The sequence below is a fragment of the Arachis ipaensis genome, chromosome B06 (genome assembly GCF_000816755.2).
Source record: "Arachis ipaensis cultivar K30076 chromosome B06, Araip1.1, whole genome shotgun sequence".
Taxonomy (NCBI): Eukaryota; Viridiplantae; Streptophyta; class Magnoliopsida; order Fabales; family Fabaceae; genus Arachis; species Arachis ipaensis.
In genome coordinates this window covers 118,345,621-118,364,752 of record NC_029790.2, presented here as the reverse complement: position 1 = coordinate 118,364,752, position 19,132 = coordinate 118,345,621, and the positions used below count along the sequence as shown (strand labels likewise).

The 19,132-nt window shown below is 36.7% G+C and overlaps 2 protein-coding genes across 2 annotated transcripts; both read left to right on the top strand.

Annotated features, from left to right (window-relative positions):
* Nucleotides 9,737-12,091, top strand: LOC107647264 (protein FAR1-RELATED SEQUENCE 5-like). The gene is made up of 3 exons (XM_016351360.1): nucleotides 9,737-10,022; nucleotides 10,727-11,004; nucleotides 11,093-12,091. Exons 1-3 carry the CDS (start codon nucleotides 9,737-9,739, stop codon nucleotides 12,089-12,091), a joined length of 1,563 nt encoding a protein of 520 aa, XP_016206846.1.
* Nucleotides 15,392-15,811, top strand: LOC107647265. Its single transcript, XM_016351361.1, has one exon. It carries the CDS (start codon nucleotides 15,392-15,394, stop codon nucleotides 15,809-15,811), a length of 420 nt encoding a protein of 139 aa, XP_016206847.1.

Genomic DNA, 19,132 nt, shown 5'->3' with positions numbered 1-19,132 from the left:
AAGGTATCAAAAATAATATTTACTCTTTTTTTATTATTTTTAAAATTAAAGAATAAAGATATAGAATAATAACGAGTAATGACAATCATGGCAATATAAATCCATACTTTATTACAAAAACTATATCGTAACATGCTTAAAAAGAAATGGGAATATTTACAAATAACCGAAGATATGGAGATTCCATCAACTTCTTTCAAAATGAATCTCATTCCTACAACAAGTGATGCTGGACCACATTGGATATTTATAAATATTTTTTCAATGGTATAGTGAACAATTAAGCTATACTATAATATTGCTATAAAACTTAATTTTTACCTACAATTGATGTAATCAGGTCTTTAATTGCGTGTAACATGATTCTGACCAGACATAGTAAAAATTAAATAAAAGTGAATACGCATAACGAGGATATAAAACGAACCTAAAATAAGATGGAAAAAAAAAAAAAAGGAGAATTACTGTATCTCAATTTGATGTTTTGAGGTATTAATTAAGAGAATTATTATGCTAATGACTTATACCTCAAATGCTATATACTTACTTAAGAAGTTACGAATTCAAATATCTCTATCTTTCATAAAAAAAAAAAAACAAAAATAAGAGAATTATTATACTATTTTTGTTTACAATCAAATTTTTAAAAAAATCAAAAAAAATAAAAAAATAACTACAAAGTTTAAAATTTTTTATATCTCTTAATTTTAAGATCCTAATTTTTAAGCTTATTAAAATATATTTTCTAAGAATACATGATAAACTTATTATTAGTAAAAAAATTTAAATATTTTTATTTAATGAATATAAAATAAATGAATTAAAAACTTAAATTTTTTACATATTCAATTAAAACTTTTTTAATTTGTAAATGTTCTTAATTTTCAATCTTCATAATTGAACATAATTCTGTCTATGCTATATCTGTGGTACATAGTTGGTCCCAAACCCGGATAAAGGAGGATGATTGTGTTAGGCCTTCGACAACTAATATAAAAACTTAGTCGAATCTTCATGACATGGATCAAAGATGTTATTGCGCTAAAACTAGGTCGTTGTCCGGAAGTAACACACTGTATGGCTTGCGTACAGTCTCAAATGAATAAGAGCCGCTGCATCGGTACCCATATGTAGTGTTAAATGAACAAGGGTTTCCATGTTTTCGTGAATGGATGAGGGTAAATAAGCTAGTTCACAATGAAAAAGGTAATGATAAAGGTCGAAGCGACAGAAGGTTAAGATTTGGGACATAGAACATAGAAACTCTAACAGAAAAATTCATGGAAGTGGTGGATACCATGACAAGGAGAAAGATTAACATCATTTGTCTACAAGAAACAAAATGAGTCGGCGCAAAGACTAAAGAGTTGGATACCTTCGAGTTCAAATTTTGGTATACAGGAAAGGTGAAGAATAGGAATGGGGTAGATATTATCGTAGATAAGCAGTGGAAGAAGGATGTAGTGGATGTCAAGAAGGTAGGTGATCGGATCATCTCTATCAAACTTGTAATGGAAGGAGGTACTTTTCATGTGATTGGCGCCTATGCACCGCAAGTGGGTTCGGACGAACAACACAAGATAGAGTTTTGAGAGGATCTAGAGAGTTTGGTCCAAGATATACCTTCGTGAGATAAGATTTCTTAAGAGGAGATTAAATGGCCATGTTGGAAGAAAAATGACGGGGTATGAAAATATTCACGGAGGCCATGGTTTCGTGGTGGTCAATACCGAGGGTAAAACTATTTTGGACTTTTCCGCTACCTTTGACCTTCTCATCGCAAATACATGTTTTAAAAAAAGACGGGTAGGAGAAGAGACAAAGTGGGAAGGGGATGGAAGCGCGGAGAAGATGTGGAGGGAGATGACCGAAGTTATTAGAACAACAACAAAAGAAAGTTTTGGTGAATCTAGAGGGATAGGACCAAGGGACAAAGAGTTTTGGTGATAGAATGCGAGTGTAAAAGAAAAGATAAAGACAAAAAGGGAGTGCTTTAAAGAGTGGTCTTTGTGCCACAATGTAAATAATTGGAAAAAATATAAGACGGCTAAAAAAGAGACAAAAGTGATTTAAGTGAAGCAAAAACAATAGTATATGAGGGTCTCTACCAGTCTTTAGGTACAAAAGAAGAAGAAAAATGTATATATAGAATCACAAAGAGTCGTGAAAGAAGAATGAGAGACTTGGATTAAGTTAAGTGCATAAAGGATAAAGACAAAGAGGTTTTGGTTCAAGATGAGAAGATCAATAAAAGGTGGAAGAGTTACATTTATAAGTTATTTAATAAAGAACAGAAGATTCTTCAGAGCCTTGGTCAGTTGTGTACAAGGAAGGAAGATTACAACTTCGACTACTATCGAAGGATTTGAGATTTCAAGGTAAAAGAGACTCTAAAGCAGATGAAAAAATGGCAGGGCAGTAGGACCTGATAATATTCCAATTGAAGTTTGGAAGGGTCTTAGAGAGAAAGGCATTAGTTGGTTAAGCAAGCTTTTTAATGAAATTTTAAGGTAAAAAAAAGATGTCAGATGAATGGAAAAAGAGCACCTTGGTACCTATCTACAAGAATGAGAGGGATATACAGAGTTGTAGAAACTATAGAGGGATCAATCTCATGAGGCATACCATGAAGTTATGGGAAAAGATGATAGAACGGAGGCTGAGACAAGAGACACAAGTAACAGAGAACCAATTTAGTTTTATGTTAGGCAAATTCACCACTAAAGTTACATACCTGTTAAGAAAGATGATGGAGAGGTATCAGAGTAATAAAAATGATCTACATATGGTGTTTATTGATTTGTAAAAAGTTTACGATATGGTGCCAATGGAGGTCTTATGGAAGATTTTGGAAAGGAAGATAGTAATGATCGCATATATTCGTGTAATTAAAGACATTAATGATGGGGATACAACTAGTGTAAAGACTCAAGGTGGTGTGACAAAGGAATTTGTTATTAGTATGGGATTACACCAGGGATCATCTTTATATCCATACCTTTTCATATTAGTCTTGAAAGTACTCACAGAGCATATTCAAGAGCCTGTGTCATGGTGCATGCTCTTTGCTAATAATATTGTCCTTATGGCAAGAGAAGACCTAAATAAGAAGTTGGATTTATGAAGAGACGCTCTAGAAGTGTATGGTCTGCGCATAAGTCGTAGTAAGACGAAATATATGGAATGTAAATTCGGCAGCCGAAGAAAAAAGCCTAATATGGATGTGAAGATTGGAGAAAACATTTTAAAAGTTTTAAGTATCTTGGGTGTATCATACAGGATAATAGAGAGATTGAACATGATGTAAATTAAGGATCTAAGCAGGTTGGTCAAAATAGCGGAATGTGTCTGGTTTTATATGTGACAAAAAAGTGTTTTTAAAACTTAGAGGTAAATTCTATCGCATTGCTATCAGACCGGATATGCTTTATGGTACAGAGTATTGGCGGCCAAAGAAGAGTACAATCATAAATTAAATGCAGTAGAGATGAAGATGTTGAGATAGATGAGTAGTCATACGCGATTGGATAGAATAAGGAACGAAGACATAAGACATAGTGTTGGAGTAGTACCTATTGTGGAAAAGATGGTAGAATCACGTCTCAGGTGATTTATTGGATAGAATAAAGAACAAAGAGATAAGAGAGACAGTTAGAATTAGCACACATTGTAGAAAAGATGGTAGAATCACGCACGTCTCATCATGTAACTGAACATGTACTAAAGGTTTTTTCTCATCATGTAACTGAACACGTACAACTTTATTTTTTTTAAATTTAAATCAATCTAATTTAATCTATTTTTTTATGTACTTTCTTTGAGTACGAATTCAAATGGGTTGATTTTTAAGAAAATAATGTATCAATCAACTTTAAATCACTAGTTATAAATACATAGGGCAAGATATAACTTTTAAAAATTGGATTAATTTTAAAAAAAATTGATATTGTTTTAAATCTTAATTTTTTTTATAATAATACACGTATTTATTTATAATAATTTTTTTAATAATAATACACGTAATTTTAAATTTACAAAAATATTGTAATATTTATAAATAAAAATTATCTTGCACATTCGAACGTATCTCAGATGCATTGCCTCAAATCAACATAAATGTGCATATCTCGGATGCAATGGTTAAGCCAAATTAAAGCCAAATCTCGGATGCACTGTATCCGAGATCTCGTCTTATTCATATCTCGGGTGCATCCAAGATATGACTAACACGTGCCGTATCACCATCCCTGAATAGTGCATCCGAAAATAATAAGTTCGTATTGTGGTTTTTCCCACTACATCCGAGATGTGACTCAAAATATATTTTGATAAATACTTACACGTTTATTTAAATGGATAAATATTATATATTTTTAATTTAAATAAAAAATTATCCTTATTGTTGTGGTTGTATAATTGAACATATTATCTCATGATAATTGCTCCTGTCAGACGAGTAAAACGTGGTTGTGGAGGACTGGAGGCTAACTTTGATGAGGTCTTTGCGTGCAACCAACAACAATAGTATGTTCTGTTATGCCATTTGACCCAAATTTCATATTTTCATATGTAAAACTTTTAAAATAAAAAAATCATTGAAATAAATCTAATACTTGATTATTTAATTTACACTGACAGGTTATAATTTTATACTGCCATCTAAAATCGATTTAGATGTTTATGTTATATGGTTAATTACATTATACATATTACATAACATAAATTAAAAGGCTAAATATATAAAAAAGACTCATCCTAATATGAACATTAAAAATTAATTACTAATCAATTATTTGTATAAAAAATACGAATTTATATAAAAAGATTAAATCCTAACAAAATGGGAATAATAAATAACGGTGTGACTTCCATGTTTTACCCTGCTTGTACGGTAACACAGTGTTCACACTTGTGATTTCTGATTGAACCCATCATTCGTACATCACTTTTTCACAAAGGTGTTTACTACACATGTAATTGAATAAAGTAACAATACTTTAGTCTTTAAGCATCTTGGTTAATACAAATAGATTTAACAAGCGTGTGAAAGATGTATGTGTCTATCTCAAATTCCCAATATGAACATGATATTGAAAAGAGAGCTACATAAATTGAATTAGCCACATGTGTGACAGTAAGCTAGAAGAAGTGATGATGCCGACCAAGGTTTCTTGCAACAATGGTAGTAGAATCTTTTATTTGTTGTTTCTCATCTTTCTTCATAAATTTGTAGAATTCTCCACGTCACTCACTCACGCAAAGTTTTGCTGACTTTCACGCCCAAAATTGTCAAATGAACCACATACCCTACGATTACGAATACAAAAGTGGTCAACATTTGATGAACGGCATCCAAAATATGATTATCACGTTGGAAAATTGACCCCTTATGTTCATTTCTATCACATTCTTGATTTGATTTAGGCATGCACTAACTAATTTAGATTGTTCGAATGATTAAATCGCTCGTTTACTTAAATACATATTGAAAATTTGAATTAAATAAAACTAAAATCTACAAAGAGTTAGTCATTAATTAACTAGTTTTTCGAATTAAAAAATACTGTGTACAAAAATATTTAAAGACTTATTAGTATCAACAAGAATTTTTTAAGGGGGCACCATTAGAGAAGAGTTATGAAGAATGTTGAAAACGGTGTTCAATCAATTATAGCAGAAAATCTTACTAATTAAGGTAGTTAGTTCATGGAGCTTATAAATAAATAAATATGAAGCAAAAATGTGATTTAATTAAACTGTTTATAAACAGTGTCATGAATCATATAGGAAGTTCTATTTAAGTTTCTTAATCACTGAATGGAACTTGACATAAAAAATATTTATTCTTCAATATATATATATATATATATACTAAAAAATCAACCATTAAATAGAATGAAAAGTGATTCCTTATGGGATCCGCATTGTGATTATTATACAAAACCGACAGAATGACAAGAGTCAAGAATATGAGGCAAATATAATCCCCCTTGCAATATTGCTTCTTATTATTTCTTTTGCTTTATGATGAAGGAGAAGGACTAAGAATAAACAAAAACAAAGCATTGATTTTGGACACAGCAGCCTAGAGTCGTAGCCATAAAGTTACAGCTGGAAACACATTCAGATTTTGTTTTCAAATTTAAGCATCATACACTTTCACAACACCTTCATTTATTCAACCATTCATTACCAACAACATCAAAGCAAGTACACTGAGCAACAAAATACTATACTCTCCATCATCGTCTTCTTCTTCCCTAAATATATTTTTATAGTGATAGAGATAAAGAGATTAGTAGAATTGAAATTGTGCATCTCAAAAGAAAAAGAAAATGTCTGTCTTAATTACTTACTTCAAGAGGAAACTACTACTACTAAGTACCCATTCAATAATAAAATTTCAAAGTTGATAATTACACTGTTGCACTTCAATAGTGATTATCTTCGGTTTTTGTTATGCTAATATGCCATCTCAACTGTATGTTATAAATTTATTAAGCAGAATTTTCATTTAGAGTACTATTTTAATAAGACTCATTTGGATAACCAAATAGTCTTTGATGATTTTATGTTTCATTGTAGATAGATTTCTACCAAAATTCCTAACACTTATCCTTATAATAGAAATACATATACACTTATTTGTTGAAGAAAATTAATAGAGAAACAAACAAAAGTTCTCTAGCCTGAAATTAAACAAAATTTACTCAATTTTTTATCCGTCTAAAAACTAATTAAGAAAAATGGAATGAAACATGGACACTTTTCTCTATTTTTTATCTTTCTTTTCCCTTATCATCTTGTCTCTATATTATAGCAAGAGAGGATGTAAATTCATAAATTTGAAAGCAGAACAAGAATATGCAGGTTTAGAATTCAGAATAGGTTTATTTTAATAGGGAAGTTCTTTGGTACCCTCAATGATGAGGTAAGGGAGTAAATAAGGAATTGCTATCGTAACATTAACCATTTCAGTAACGGTAGAGAGACAAAAGAAAAAAAAAGCGTAAACACTAGTAACAATTAATGAATACTAAAAATGAGATAAATTTTGACTAATTTTTTATATTAACGAACATTTTCGAACTATTTTTATCATCATTCAAAACCATTAACCCGCACCCAATAATAGTCTTTGACATTTTTTCTCTACTTGAAAGTATGAAGTATTATTTGGGTTTTTCTTTGTATTGTAGCAAACTTCAAGACAAGACCAAATGCTCAGCATCGTTAAGAAAACAAATCCTAATAAATAAAAGAATACAGACTACATCGCTAAAATTGATGATTTTTTTAGGAGGAACCCATCCTTTCTTAATCAAGTGTTGAGAATTTAAACTTCATATTAGATATTGAAAATCTTTAAAACTATTGAGAATTTGAACTTCACAAGATACGAAGTACATTGATATAAGATAACAGATAATAACTACTTAACTAGATTGAAAAGAAAAAGATTAACTATCTAAACTTTTGTCTAAGAACAAGGGATATTGATCTTAAATAGAGAAAATGCATAATTTGATAGAGACGAAAGAAAAGCCTAATTATACTTCAAAAAGGGAAAACAAATATAATGAAATTAAAAAAAGCAACAGAGTCAAGACAACAACTGATATCTAAAGATAATCCATCCATTACCATTAAAGAAATGCTAAGAATAACAGCTTTTAATTACACAATTTATTTCCTAAAATCATGTTTTACACTTTTATGTTAAATTGAAGATACTGAATATAACCTAGTTAAAAATAATTACTCATAAAGAAAAGAAATTAAGCAACTACACTATTAATGCAAAATCTTAAATCCGAAGATATTGCCTTTTCTCCTACCAAGTTATTAGAAGCCTCTGTTTCAAGCCAAAACCCAAAGTGCAAGTTGTTTAAGAATAAGAATATAGTTAACTTCTTATTATTTCATGTACTAAGTTCTGACACTTGAGAAGAAAGTTGCACCAACTCAAGAACTGCATCTCGCCACCAACAATTTCTTAATATGAAATCAATAAACAACCAGAAAGCACAGATATGTGAAAACCGAAACGAACGGATTAGTTTAATCGGTTAATTGAAAATTGACCACTAAATTCGTTCAGTTCATAATAAAAACGATTTAGTAGCAAACAAATAAAAAATTAAAAAACAAAATTGTTAATAAATTGAGGCTGATCTTTTTTATAGAAAAAAAATATTTGGTGTTTTTGTTGGAAATGGAATTATTTGGTGTAATTATAGGTACGTGGAGGGCGTATTGAACAAGTGGCAATATTCTAACTAAGCGGGGGCGTGTTGAACACGTGGCAATATTTTGACCAACACGTGGGAGACGTGTTAAAATATTTCTAGAATATTATAATACACTTCAAATGTCAATATTCAACTAAAACACTATTTTTATTTTCATATTAAAAATAATTTCTACCTATTTGATGTGTATTCTTTTGTTTAATTAATTAATTTGTAGGGTTAAGTATTATATGCTTTTTGTTTCTAATATCTATCATTTAATTTAATTAAGTTAATTTTACTTCTAATATTTAAAATAAAATTTAAGTTATATTTATTGTTTAATTTTATTATACCTAATTTAATATAGAATATTTATTAGACCATCAATTTTATCAAATTGATTTTCAGAATCTTACTTAAAATAGCGCGCATGCAGCTATGTATATCCATATTTGAGCAAATATATATTAATATATTATTAGTCGCCAAAATGTCAAATATAGTTGATTAATTAATGGTGAGAAACCAAAGTGAACTTGGACATCATTCAAACCTGGCCTACCTAAAAATGTCACGTTTTGCTGTTTTAGATATCAATCGAGGGCTTTATGAAATATGATTATCTAATCACCGGCCAGTGCTACCGTGCATAGAGCAAAATGCCTTCAACACGTGAAGAACTGAGTCATGAAAAATTCAATATAATAAAATAATATATTTATTTAAAATATTATTTTAAATCAATTAATTACTAAAACTTTAAACCGACTCAATGAGTTTAATTTATTGTGTTTTAGTTCTTTTAATTCTTTGCCCAGGGTTTTTAACGTAAGGAGAAACAATCAGAGTACAGATTAAATGAAACGTACCTTGTTATGTCCATTCTCCATGCATGAATAACCATTTTTGCAAAGGAACCAAGTCCGTCTTCCAGGTTTTAATCTTATGGTAAGGAAATGACTATTCATTAAAGGGAATTTTTGTATCTCTTTACCAACTTATACTTTTACCATAGTGTGCTCCTATTTTGAATTGGTGACTTCTATGGTGGGCAATTCATTTAGGTGGACAAAGTGACTAAAGAATATCTAGCTAATTAGAACTTGACACATGGAATGAATGAGACTAATTCCCATATGAGTTTGACTATGGAAATAGTTAGTTTGGTTAATGACTCACAGTAAAAGTGAGTAAACATGCCTAAGTAGCAAATCTAATGGATTAGCAAATGTAGTTTGTGAAGGTGATTTTTTCGAATTTTAAACATTCCCATATTTGAAATAGGAGGAAATTGAAATAGAAATCAAAAAGAAAAATAAAAAAGTTTTTCAAATTTTAGAATTGAATGAGTAGATTTTTAAGACAATTAGAGAAATTAGGATTCATTCTGAAGTTGTGCACACAGTTGCGGGAGGTGGCCGTAGGCCATTCCCGCCACTTGTTTCTGGATATGGATTCATTGAGGAAGGTTTGGACGAAGGAGAGGCTCGTTGATCGAGGCGATGTCACCGGACAGCAGCAGTAGGATATTGATCAACCAAATATTGGAGCCAAGCGATTCCGAAGAGCAGAAGAAAAGCGGAACAGTAGGGTTTGCACCATCATCGCCTCTCCTTTGTCTCCTTCCCTCCCCCTTCTATCTCTCAAGGTTGGAAACACTAAACCCTCGATGCCGATGCTGGATCTCTAACTCCCCTGGTGTCCCCCATCTCTCTTGGTTTGCGACGTTGTTCTTCGGAAACGGTAGACTCTGGTTCCTGTTTATCCCTGTTGTGTGCTTTAACTTTGGTGAGTTTTTTTAATCTTTTTTCTATATCCAATAAATATGCAGTTGTGCTGAATTTGCTGAGATGGTTGTCAATCTGCTTTGTCAGGCATATGATATACTGGTTTTGTTCTAAACAAAATGCACAGACATGCTTAAATTGAATTTCCCAAACTAAATAAATACAACTGAAAAAAAGAAACAGTTATAATGCTCATAATCAAGATGATCCCTATAATCAACCACCGAAAAAATTGTTTCTTAGGGGTTCTTTTTGACTCTGCATCTTCCAAATAAGTGATTGGAACAAAAGTAGATCCTTATGCCTTTACCAACAACAATAAATATAATAGAAGATTTAACCATTTCCATATTCTTGAGGTCTCCATTCTAAAAAATCAAATGACAAAACCTATGCATTTGAAAACAAAAACAACGTGTGTTTAGTACAAACAATTTTGGCCAAAGTGAATTTAATATCTTTTTTTAGCAATTTTGCTCTGCTCAACCTTAACCCAAAAATAAAAAATTTGTCATTGTAATGTTAGAAACCAACGAGTCAATCAATTTATATAGACCAAACATTGTGATTGACTATTGACTCACAACTATAGACTTCGCTTAATGCCTAATTGTATAGCAATTGTTTCCATTTAAGTTAATTCCGTAAACGACTATGTGTACGGCATGCTTTGTTCTTCAATGCCTTCTTTTTTGTTTAATCCAGGGATGTCTGATAGTGTGTCGGATTTAGACAATGGTAGCATGTCAGAGTTGTTAGGCCAATGGACTGATGGTTGGAGCACCGATTCAAGGGACGAGGATGATTCGAACGGGTTGAAGGAACCGCTGACTGAGGAAGGGGATAGTGGTCCTACCAACAGTGAATACGAAGGCTGGGATGGTGGTGGAAGCAATATGCATGCCTCCGTAGAGCATAATGGAAACTCCAAGAATGTCATGGGTAAACAATTCAGCAGTCCAAACCCCTATGATTGCTTCTGTGTTGTTATCTGCAAAATTTAATGGGGTTGGAGATGCGTATGCAAGCTATGTCCCGTATGCAAAGCGTATTAATTTTGCGGTGTGAAAGGGAGATTCTATTAAAGATGAGGAGGGGAGTATTGTCAGGAAGTTTTTCTACTGCAATCGGCAAGGACTGCGTGAAAAGAAGCACTACGAGAGAGTTGAGAGAAAAATGCCTCATAAACCGAAGACGAGCACAAATTGCAATGCCAAGATTGTGGTGTTTCTGGACAAAAGTTGTGGGAAGTGGCGGACGAAGACATTGGTCAAGGATCATAATCATGACTTGGCGCCCCAAGAGTTCACTAATGTAATGGCTCAACATAGGAAGATCACAGAAGGGCACAAAGCGCATATACATAGCATGCATGAAGCCGGGTTCCAGACAACTCAAATAACGGGCTTCTTTGCCCACATGTGTGGTGGATATCGCAATCTTAACTTTATACGTAAGGACTTGTATAATTATATGGATGGAGTTAGGCAATCCAAGATCGTAGAGGGAGATGCAGCCGCAACAACAAGCTACTTGAAGGACAAGGCTGAGTTGGATCCGATGGCAGTTGTGGAGTACTCTTATTGCGTTGAGAAGCACATTGGGCACCTATTTTGGTCAAATGGTCACATGCAATATGACTACGAATGCTTTGGTGATGTGTTAGCATTTGACTCGACGTACAGAAAAAACTTGTATAACAAATCTCTTGTGATATTTTCGAGCACCAACCATCACAAGCAGACAATTATTTTTGGGTTTGGTTTGCTAGAGGATGAGAAGATTTCGTCCTACAAATGGTTGGTAAGTAGCTTAATGAGGCACAAGGAGCCGAAAGTCGTTGTCACAGATGGTGATGAATTCATGCAAGAGGCCATTAGATGTGAATTTTCTAACGCAACACATAGACTATGCACCTGGAATCTTGCTCGAAATGCTGTTGTTAATATCAAGGACAAAGATTTTTGTGCTGCGTTTAAGACTGCTGTGTATGGTCGCTTTAATGTGGAAGAGTTTGACAGTTATTGGGTGGACATGGTCACGTCATTCAGTTTAGAGGACAATGATTAGGTTGCAAAGACATACAAAAAGTGAGAGATGTGGGCAAATGCTTACTTGGGTGAGAAGTTTTGTGCTGGCATTCGAACTACTTCTCGGTGCGAGCGTATTAATTCATCATTGAAAAAATTTATCAAGTTCAGGAATTGCTTACTTGAGTTGGTCAAGAACCTGGATCGAGTAGTCAAGGATTACTAGAATGACGAATTCATTATAGATTACAAGACTCTTTACTCAAATCCAGTGATGACAACGGGTCTCGAAACATTGGAAAGATCTGCGAGCATGTTCTACACAACGGAGATATTCTACGAGGTGCAAAATCAGATCGAGGGGTTTGCGGCATTGTTAGTTTTGCACAGGGACAGTATTGGTAGTACCGAGAAGTTCATATTCCGAAAGTATCGAAAGCCCCATCATGTGTACTCGGTTTTCGTGGATAGAAGTTGTGATAAGTATGCATATTCTTGTAAGTTGTGGGAGAGATTAGGGATACCTTGCTGCCATATATTTTGTGTCTTGAAAGAGCTAGAGAAAGAAGATCTGCCAAGCTGATTTCTCCTGCATAGGTGGTGCAAAGATGCCAAGGTTGCCGATAGCAGTAGTCAACATGCATCAGTCGATCCCACGGATGGATTTCCCATTAGATATAGTGCATTATGGAGTGCCTGCCTATTGCTGTGTTTAAAAGTCTTGCAATGCAGGGAAACATACAACACTGCCATGATAGAAGTTGCCAGAATATCGAGGGAGTTTGAATCTCTTGGTGGCATAGGGCAAACGGGTAGTCGCGTTCAAGCAAGGGCGAATGAAACTCACATTCTCGACCCAAAGATTATCAGGTCCAAGGGTGCACCTCGTGGGAGCACGAATGCTGATAACGGGAGACATTGTAGGCAGTGCCTTGGATTAGACCACGACCGAAGAAATTGCATTGCCACAGACGATGATGTCGTCGATGAGGTTTGTGTGTGTTGATTAATTCCTAGGATTGTGGTGATCCGTATGCGCCACATGTGGTAATGCTTGACGTTTGTACTTGTTAATTATTTCATGATATTTTTAGTGCATTAATGTTTTGAACTGTAGCATTTGATTGCACGGGCCATCTATTTTTTTTTTTTTTGCAGGATGGCGGATCCAGCCATAGGCCAATTCATTATTCTGGAAAGAGGTCACGACGAAACTAGGTGGATGGACATGACTACATGTGATTGAAGTGTTTAGGTGATTAGAAAAAATTTACATATTTTTAGTTCTCTTGTCCAATTTTAACAATTCTAGTTGTGTTGCCGTGTTAGTCGTTTTTATGGTAGGTTAACCTGATGTGAAAATGGTTCTTATGTGGTGTTTTTCCTATGAATGAGGCTTTCTTAAGCAATAATTTTGGTGTTAACTGCAAGTAGTTTGTTCTATTCCTATTGTGGCTCCTTCATTGTGATGTTAGGCATTATTAAGGCAGGTTATTTTTTCCTTATCTTTTGTTAAGATGAAGATTTTTTCAGTTATGCAGTTACTTATGTTATTCAGTTATTCAGTTACTTATGTTGTATCAAGATTTGAGCCTGTTGTCATGGAATTTGTTGTAGAATTGGATTGAGGAGGTCTAAATTAGTGACCTTTAAAATGCCTTTGTGTGACCCGTACAACAAAGGAAGTTAAAGAAGTAATTGACGAAGAAGGTTCTTTCACCCTTCAAAGGTTGGAATCTATGATACTAGCTTGGGGTGCCAACATGAATGAAGATGTTAGCGATAACAACAATAAACTCATCCCAAATATGAAGCCACAGTTTATAAGTAAAAATACTATAGCTGCTGCAAAACCCATCTTGAAGGCACAATTTTAAGAACATGTCATGAATGAGTTTTTCGTCCGATTTAAGAATTAGATTTTTCAATTGATGATGGAGGTTGAAAAATTGGAATTTTGTAATAACTCATAAAGAATATTTGAAGGAATACACAAGCATATAGTCTTACACTGGACAATTTTTATGTCTACTAGAATTGTAACGAAATAAACACATTAATTAACATAAGGTATATGTGCGATTTTTTTTTTCATGACTAGTTCTTATGAAAAAAAGGGAATGCATTAAGTCACGCTTCAACAATAGATTTCATTAAATGCGACATTGTTGGTGACATGACCTCTATTATTAACAATTTGCAATTCATGAATGCTCTATGATCAGGGTTCAAAGGGTCGAATCTGTCAACATAAACAAAGGTGTTGCTGATGACAACAACAAATTTTATTTAAATATCAGTGTTCATACCCTGGACCGAGCTATAAGGTCCGGGTTGGACTAAAGCAAAGCGACCGACCTCCTCAAAGATAGGTCCACCACCGACCTCTTCATAAAAGAGCTCAGACAAATCGCCATAGAGGCCCAAGGAGGCCCAAAGCAGAAGAACCACCGACCACTAGAAGGCGGTTGGACAAAAGATAGTGACCTCACCCACAAAAAGATAAGATAAGATAACAAACTTATCTCAAAGGAAGATCATCAAACACTACTATAAATACACTGGAGCACCCAGGTATAACTCATACCCCAATTCTACAAAAAAACCTGCCTAAAGCCCGTACTGACTTAAGCATCGAAGTCTCTTGCAAGTACCACCACCCCCGGTGACCCATGATCAGCAGCACCACGAGCAAAAACAAGTCAGACACGACAACTTTGATCGCACCATAAGATCTCATTCGAGATCGACCTCAACGTTTCAGGTAACCCTCGGAACATTGGCGCCGTTGCCGAAAAACCTAGAAGTCATCCCATCGACATGACAAACAACCCTCCTACCAACGACCACACCTCCAGACTAGAAGAAGGAACACCAAGGAAGGACACGGATGCCACACCAACCTCCCCAAAGAATGCACACCACTCCAAAGGAGATAAGCAACCCCATAACGAAGAAATCCTAGATGCCATCCGTGAACAACGGGATTGCATCAAACAGCTCGAACAGGATGCTGAACGACAATGAGAGGCCGAGCAAGACCTCTGGAGAGAAACAAGACGGCGACGAGAGCTAGAAGAAAAACTCCAAAGCTCGAAGCTGACCTCAAAACTAAAGCCACTCGATCCAACCGCGAAGATAGCCCCCACAAAGACCAAGACCCGTTCACAAAGGAAATCATGAAAGCTAAAGTCTCAAAAAACTTCAAAGCTCCTGACATGACCTCGTACGATGAAATGTCTGACCCGAGCCATCATCTCAGCAACATCAGAAGTCGGATGTACCTCACGGATGCCTCAGACACAACCCGTGCAAGGCCTTCCCGACTACTCTGACCAAAATGGCAATAAAGTGGTTCGACAGCTTGCCACCAAGATCAATCACAAGCTTTGATGACCTCACCAAGAAGTTCTTCGCTCGGTTCTCCATTCGGAAGGGCAAAACCAAGCACGCTCCAAGTTTACTAGGGATCAAGCAGGGAGATCGGGAAAAGCCTCCAAAGCTACATGGAAAGATTCAACAAGCATGCTTGGATATACAAAATCTCCCTACAGAAGCAGCCATCATGGGACTCATCAATGGTCTACGGGAAGGACCTTTCAGTCACTCTATATCTAAAAAGCATCCGACATCCCTGAACGAGGTACAAGAACGGGCCGAGAAGTATATCAATATGGAGGAAAACTCTCGACTAGGAGAAACCTCCAAAACCATATTTGCCTACCCATCTCAGGACAAAGATAAGGAAGCGAGGAAATAGGAGGACCAATCTGCAAAGAAGCCCAGGAAATACCATAACTATACCCCTTTGCGGGTATCTTTGGTAGACATCTACTGGAAAATATGCAACATAGAAAAGATCCCACTACCCCGCCCGATTAAGCACAAAAGAGGAGGGAGCCAAATAGAGTAATGCGAATACCACAGGATCTACGGGCATCCCACAAATGAATGCTACGACTTGAGGAATGTCATAGAAAAACTAGCCCGAGAAGGAAGACTAGATCGGTTCCTAGTCAACAGAGCGGACGAGCCAAAAAAGAGAAGAAGAGATGAAGAGGGAGGACGAGCTAAACGCCCCCTCACACTCCTGAAAGGCATGTTCACATGATCAACGGAGGATTCGCAGGAGGAGGGATCTCAAATTCGTCCCGTAAAAGGCACCTCAAAGAAATATACCATGTTGGAGAGGGGAACAGGTCACCCGACCTCCCCACTATCTCTTTCACAAAAGAAGACACCACGGGCATCATTCCTGGACATGATGACCCTGTGGTCATTACCATTGTGTTGGCTAATGCCAACCTCCACCGAACACTAGTTGACCAAGGAAGTTCTGCAGATATCCTATTTAAACCCGTCTTTGACAAGCTCAGACTACAAGAAAAGGAGCTCGGGGCATATCCCAACAGCCTGTTCGGACTGGAAGAAGCCCCGATCCAGCCACTCGAATACATACCACTGCACACGACCTTTGGAAAAGGAACCCGGTCTAGAACGCTGAGCATAGACTACATTGTGGTTGATGTGAATCCCGCCTACAACGCCCTTATAGGTCGGACTACCCTAAATCAGCTCGCCGCAGTAGTCTCCACTCTGCACCTATGCATGAAGTTCCCAACTCCAGAAGGGATAGCCACCATCAAAGGAGATCAAAAGCTTACGCAACGCTGCTATAACGAAAGCCTGAACCTAAAAGGCGACTCCAGAGGAAAGGAAGCTAATACCATCGAACTAGGGGAAACCCGGGCCCATGAAGAATTTCATCCCCAACCAGAAGGCGATACCGAAGAAATCCAAATCGGAGACACTAGCGATAAAACAACAAGCATAGGGGCAAACCTAAAAGAGGACTTAAAGGAACTACTAACAAAGTTCCTAAAGAACAATTCTGACCTCTTCGCATGGAAAGCCGCGGACATGCCCGTCATAGATCCCGATCTAATGTGCCACAAACTGGCGGTATACCCCGGATCTCGACCAGTACAACAGAAGCACAGAAAGCTCGGCCCAGAAAGGTTGCAAGTTGTGGAAGAACAAGTATAGGCATTACTGGAGGCAGGGTTCATAAGGGAGGTTAAGTACCCATTATGGTTAGCCAATGTCGTACTGGTCAAAAAGCCAAATGGAAAGTGGCAGATGTGTGTTGACTACACCGACCTCAACAAAGCCTACCCAAAAGACCCCTATCCACTCCCAAATATCGACACCCTAGTTGACTCCTCGTCGGGATACAAATACCTCTCCTTCATGGATGCTTATTCCGGGTACAACCAGATCCCGATGCATCAACCCGACCAAGAGAAGACCTCGTTCCTAACCCCCGAAAGCAAACTACTGCTACGTAGTCATGCCATTCGGACTCAAGAACGCAGGGCTACATATCAGAGGTTGATGAATAAAGTCTTTGCCAACCACATCGGAAAGCTAATGGAAGTCTACGTAGACGACATGCTAGTAAAAACACAAAGAGAAGAAATGCTGCTACCTGACCTCACCGAAGTATTCGACACCACAAGAAAACACGGGATGAGGCTAAATCCCATGAAGTGCACTTTCGTAGTAGAAGATAGTAAATTCTTAGGGCTCATGCTCACCTAGAGAGGGATCGAGGCAAACCTGGACAAATGCCAAGCTATACTCAACTTGAAAAGCCCTACCTATGTCAAGGAGGTACAGCAGCTAAACAGAAGACTAGCGGCCCTGTCTAGATTCTTAACCGAATCAGCCTTAAGATCTCTCCCTTTCTATGCAACACTAAGGAAAGGAAAGAGGTTCGAATGGACCCCTGAATGTGAACAAGTCTTCCAGGACTTCAAAACATTCCTAGGGCAACCACCTATCCTAACCCGACCTCGGCAAGAAGAAGAACTGATACTATACCTCGCCGTGGGAAGTCAGGCAATAGCATCAGCGCTGATCCGAGAAGACGACAACGGGCAACAACCCGCCTACTTTATCAGCAAGGCTTTACAAGGGGCTAAACTGAACTACCAAAAGATAGAAAAGTTCGCCTACGCCATCATACTTACCTTCCGACGACTTCAGCCATATTTTCAAGGCCACACAATTAGAATACGGACCGACCAACCCATAAAAGGTATCCTGCAGAAAACTGACTTAGCTGGAAGAATCCTACAATGGACGATCGAGTTGTCCGAATTCAACCTCAAGTACGAAGCCCGGATGGCCATCAAGTCTCAGTACTTGGCCGACTTCGTCGCAGAGTACACCGACACCCCAGGGACCTCCACTAACTGGAATCTTTACTTCGATGGCTCATCAAATAAAGCCGGAAGTGGAGCCGGCGTTATCTTAGAAAGTGATCAAGGGACCCAGCTCAAACTCTCCCTAAGGTTTGAATTTCCCGCCTCAAATAACCAAGCCGAATACGAAGCCCTACTGGCCGATTTGAAGCTGGCTAGAGAAATCGACGCCCAAAAGCTTACCATCTTCAGCGATTCATAAGTAGTCACCTCGCAATTAGAAGGAAGCTACCAGGCAAAGGATCCCGCCATGAAAAAATATAAAGACAAGACCAGAGAATAGCTCAGAAAATTCATGGAATACGAGATCCGACATATACCTCGGGAACAAAACGCCCGAGCTAACGCACTTTTCAAACTAGCCAGCACCAAACCGGGGGACAGTAATAGAAGCCTCATCCAAGAAACACTACAAGAAGCGTCAACCTCGGAAAAAGAGAAGGTCCTAAATATATTAAACCAGGACCAAGGGTGGATGAATCCCATAATCAACTACCTCAAATCTGAAATACTCCCACAGATAAAAAGGAGGCGAAAAGGCTCATACGGGAAGCACAGCATTACAACATAGTGCACGACATCCTATACAGGAGAGGGGTCTCAACGCCCCTCCTAAAGTGCGTCCCGACCTCCAACACAAAGGAAGTCCTAGAAGAAGTCTAAAGTGGCATGTGCAGCAACCACCTCGGGGCATGAGCTCTTTCCAAAAAGGTACTCTGAGGTGGCTTTTACTGGCCGACCTTATAAAAAGAAGCAACAGAGTTCGTCAAAACATGCCCCCCTTGCCAGAAGCACACCAACTTTCATATTGCCCC

Coding starts and splice junctions, on each gene's coding strand:
- LOC107647264 (XM_016351360.1), top strand. CDS start 9,737: ATGTCACCGGACAGCAGCAGTAGGATATTGATCAACCAAATATTGGAG. Junction 10,023..10,726: donor TGTTGTGTGCTTTAACTTTG/GTGAGTTTTTTT, acceptor TGTTTAATCCAG/GGATGTCTGATAGTGTGTCG. Junction 11,005..11,092: donor ACCCCTATGATTGCTTCTGT/GTTGTTATCTGC, acceptor GCGGTGTGAAAG/GGAGATTCTATTAAAGATGA.
- LOC107647265 (XM_016351361.1), top strand. CDS start 15,392: ATGGCAATAAAGTGGTTCGACAGCTTGCCACCAAGATCAATCACAAGC.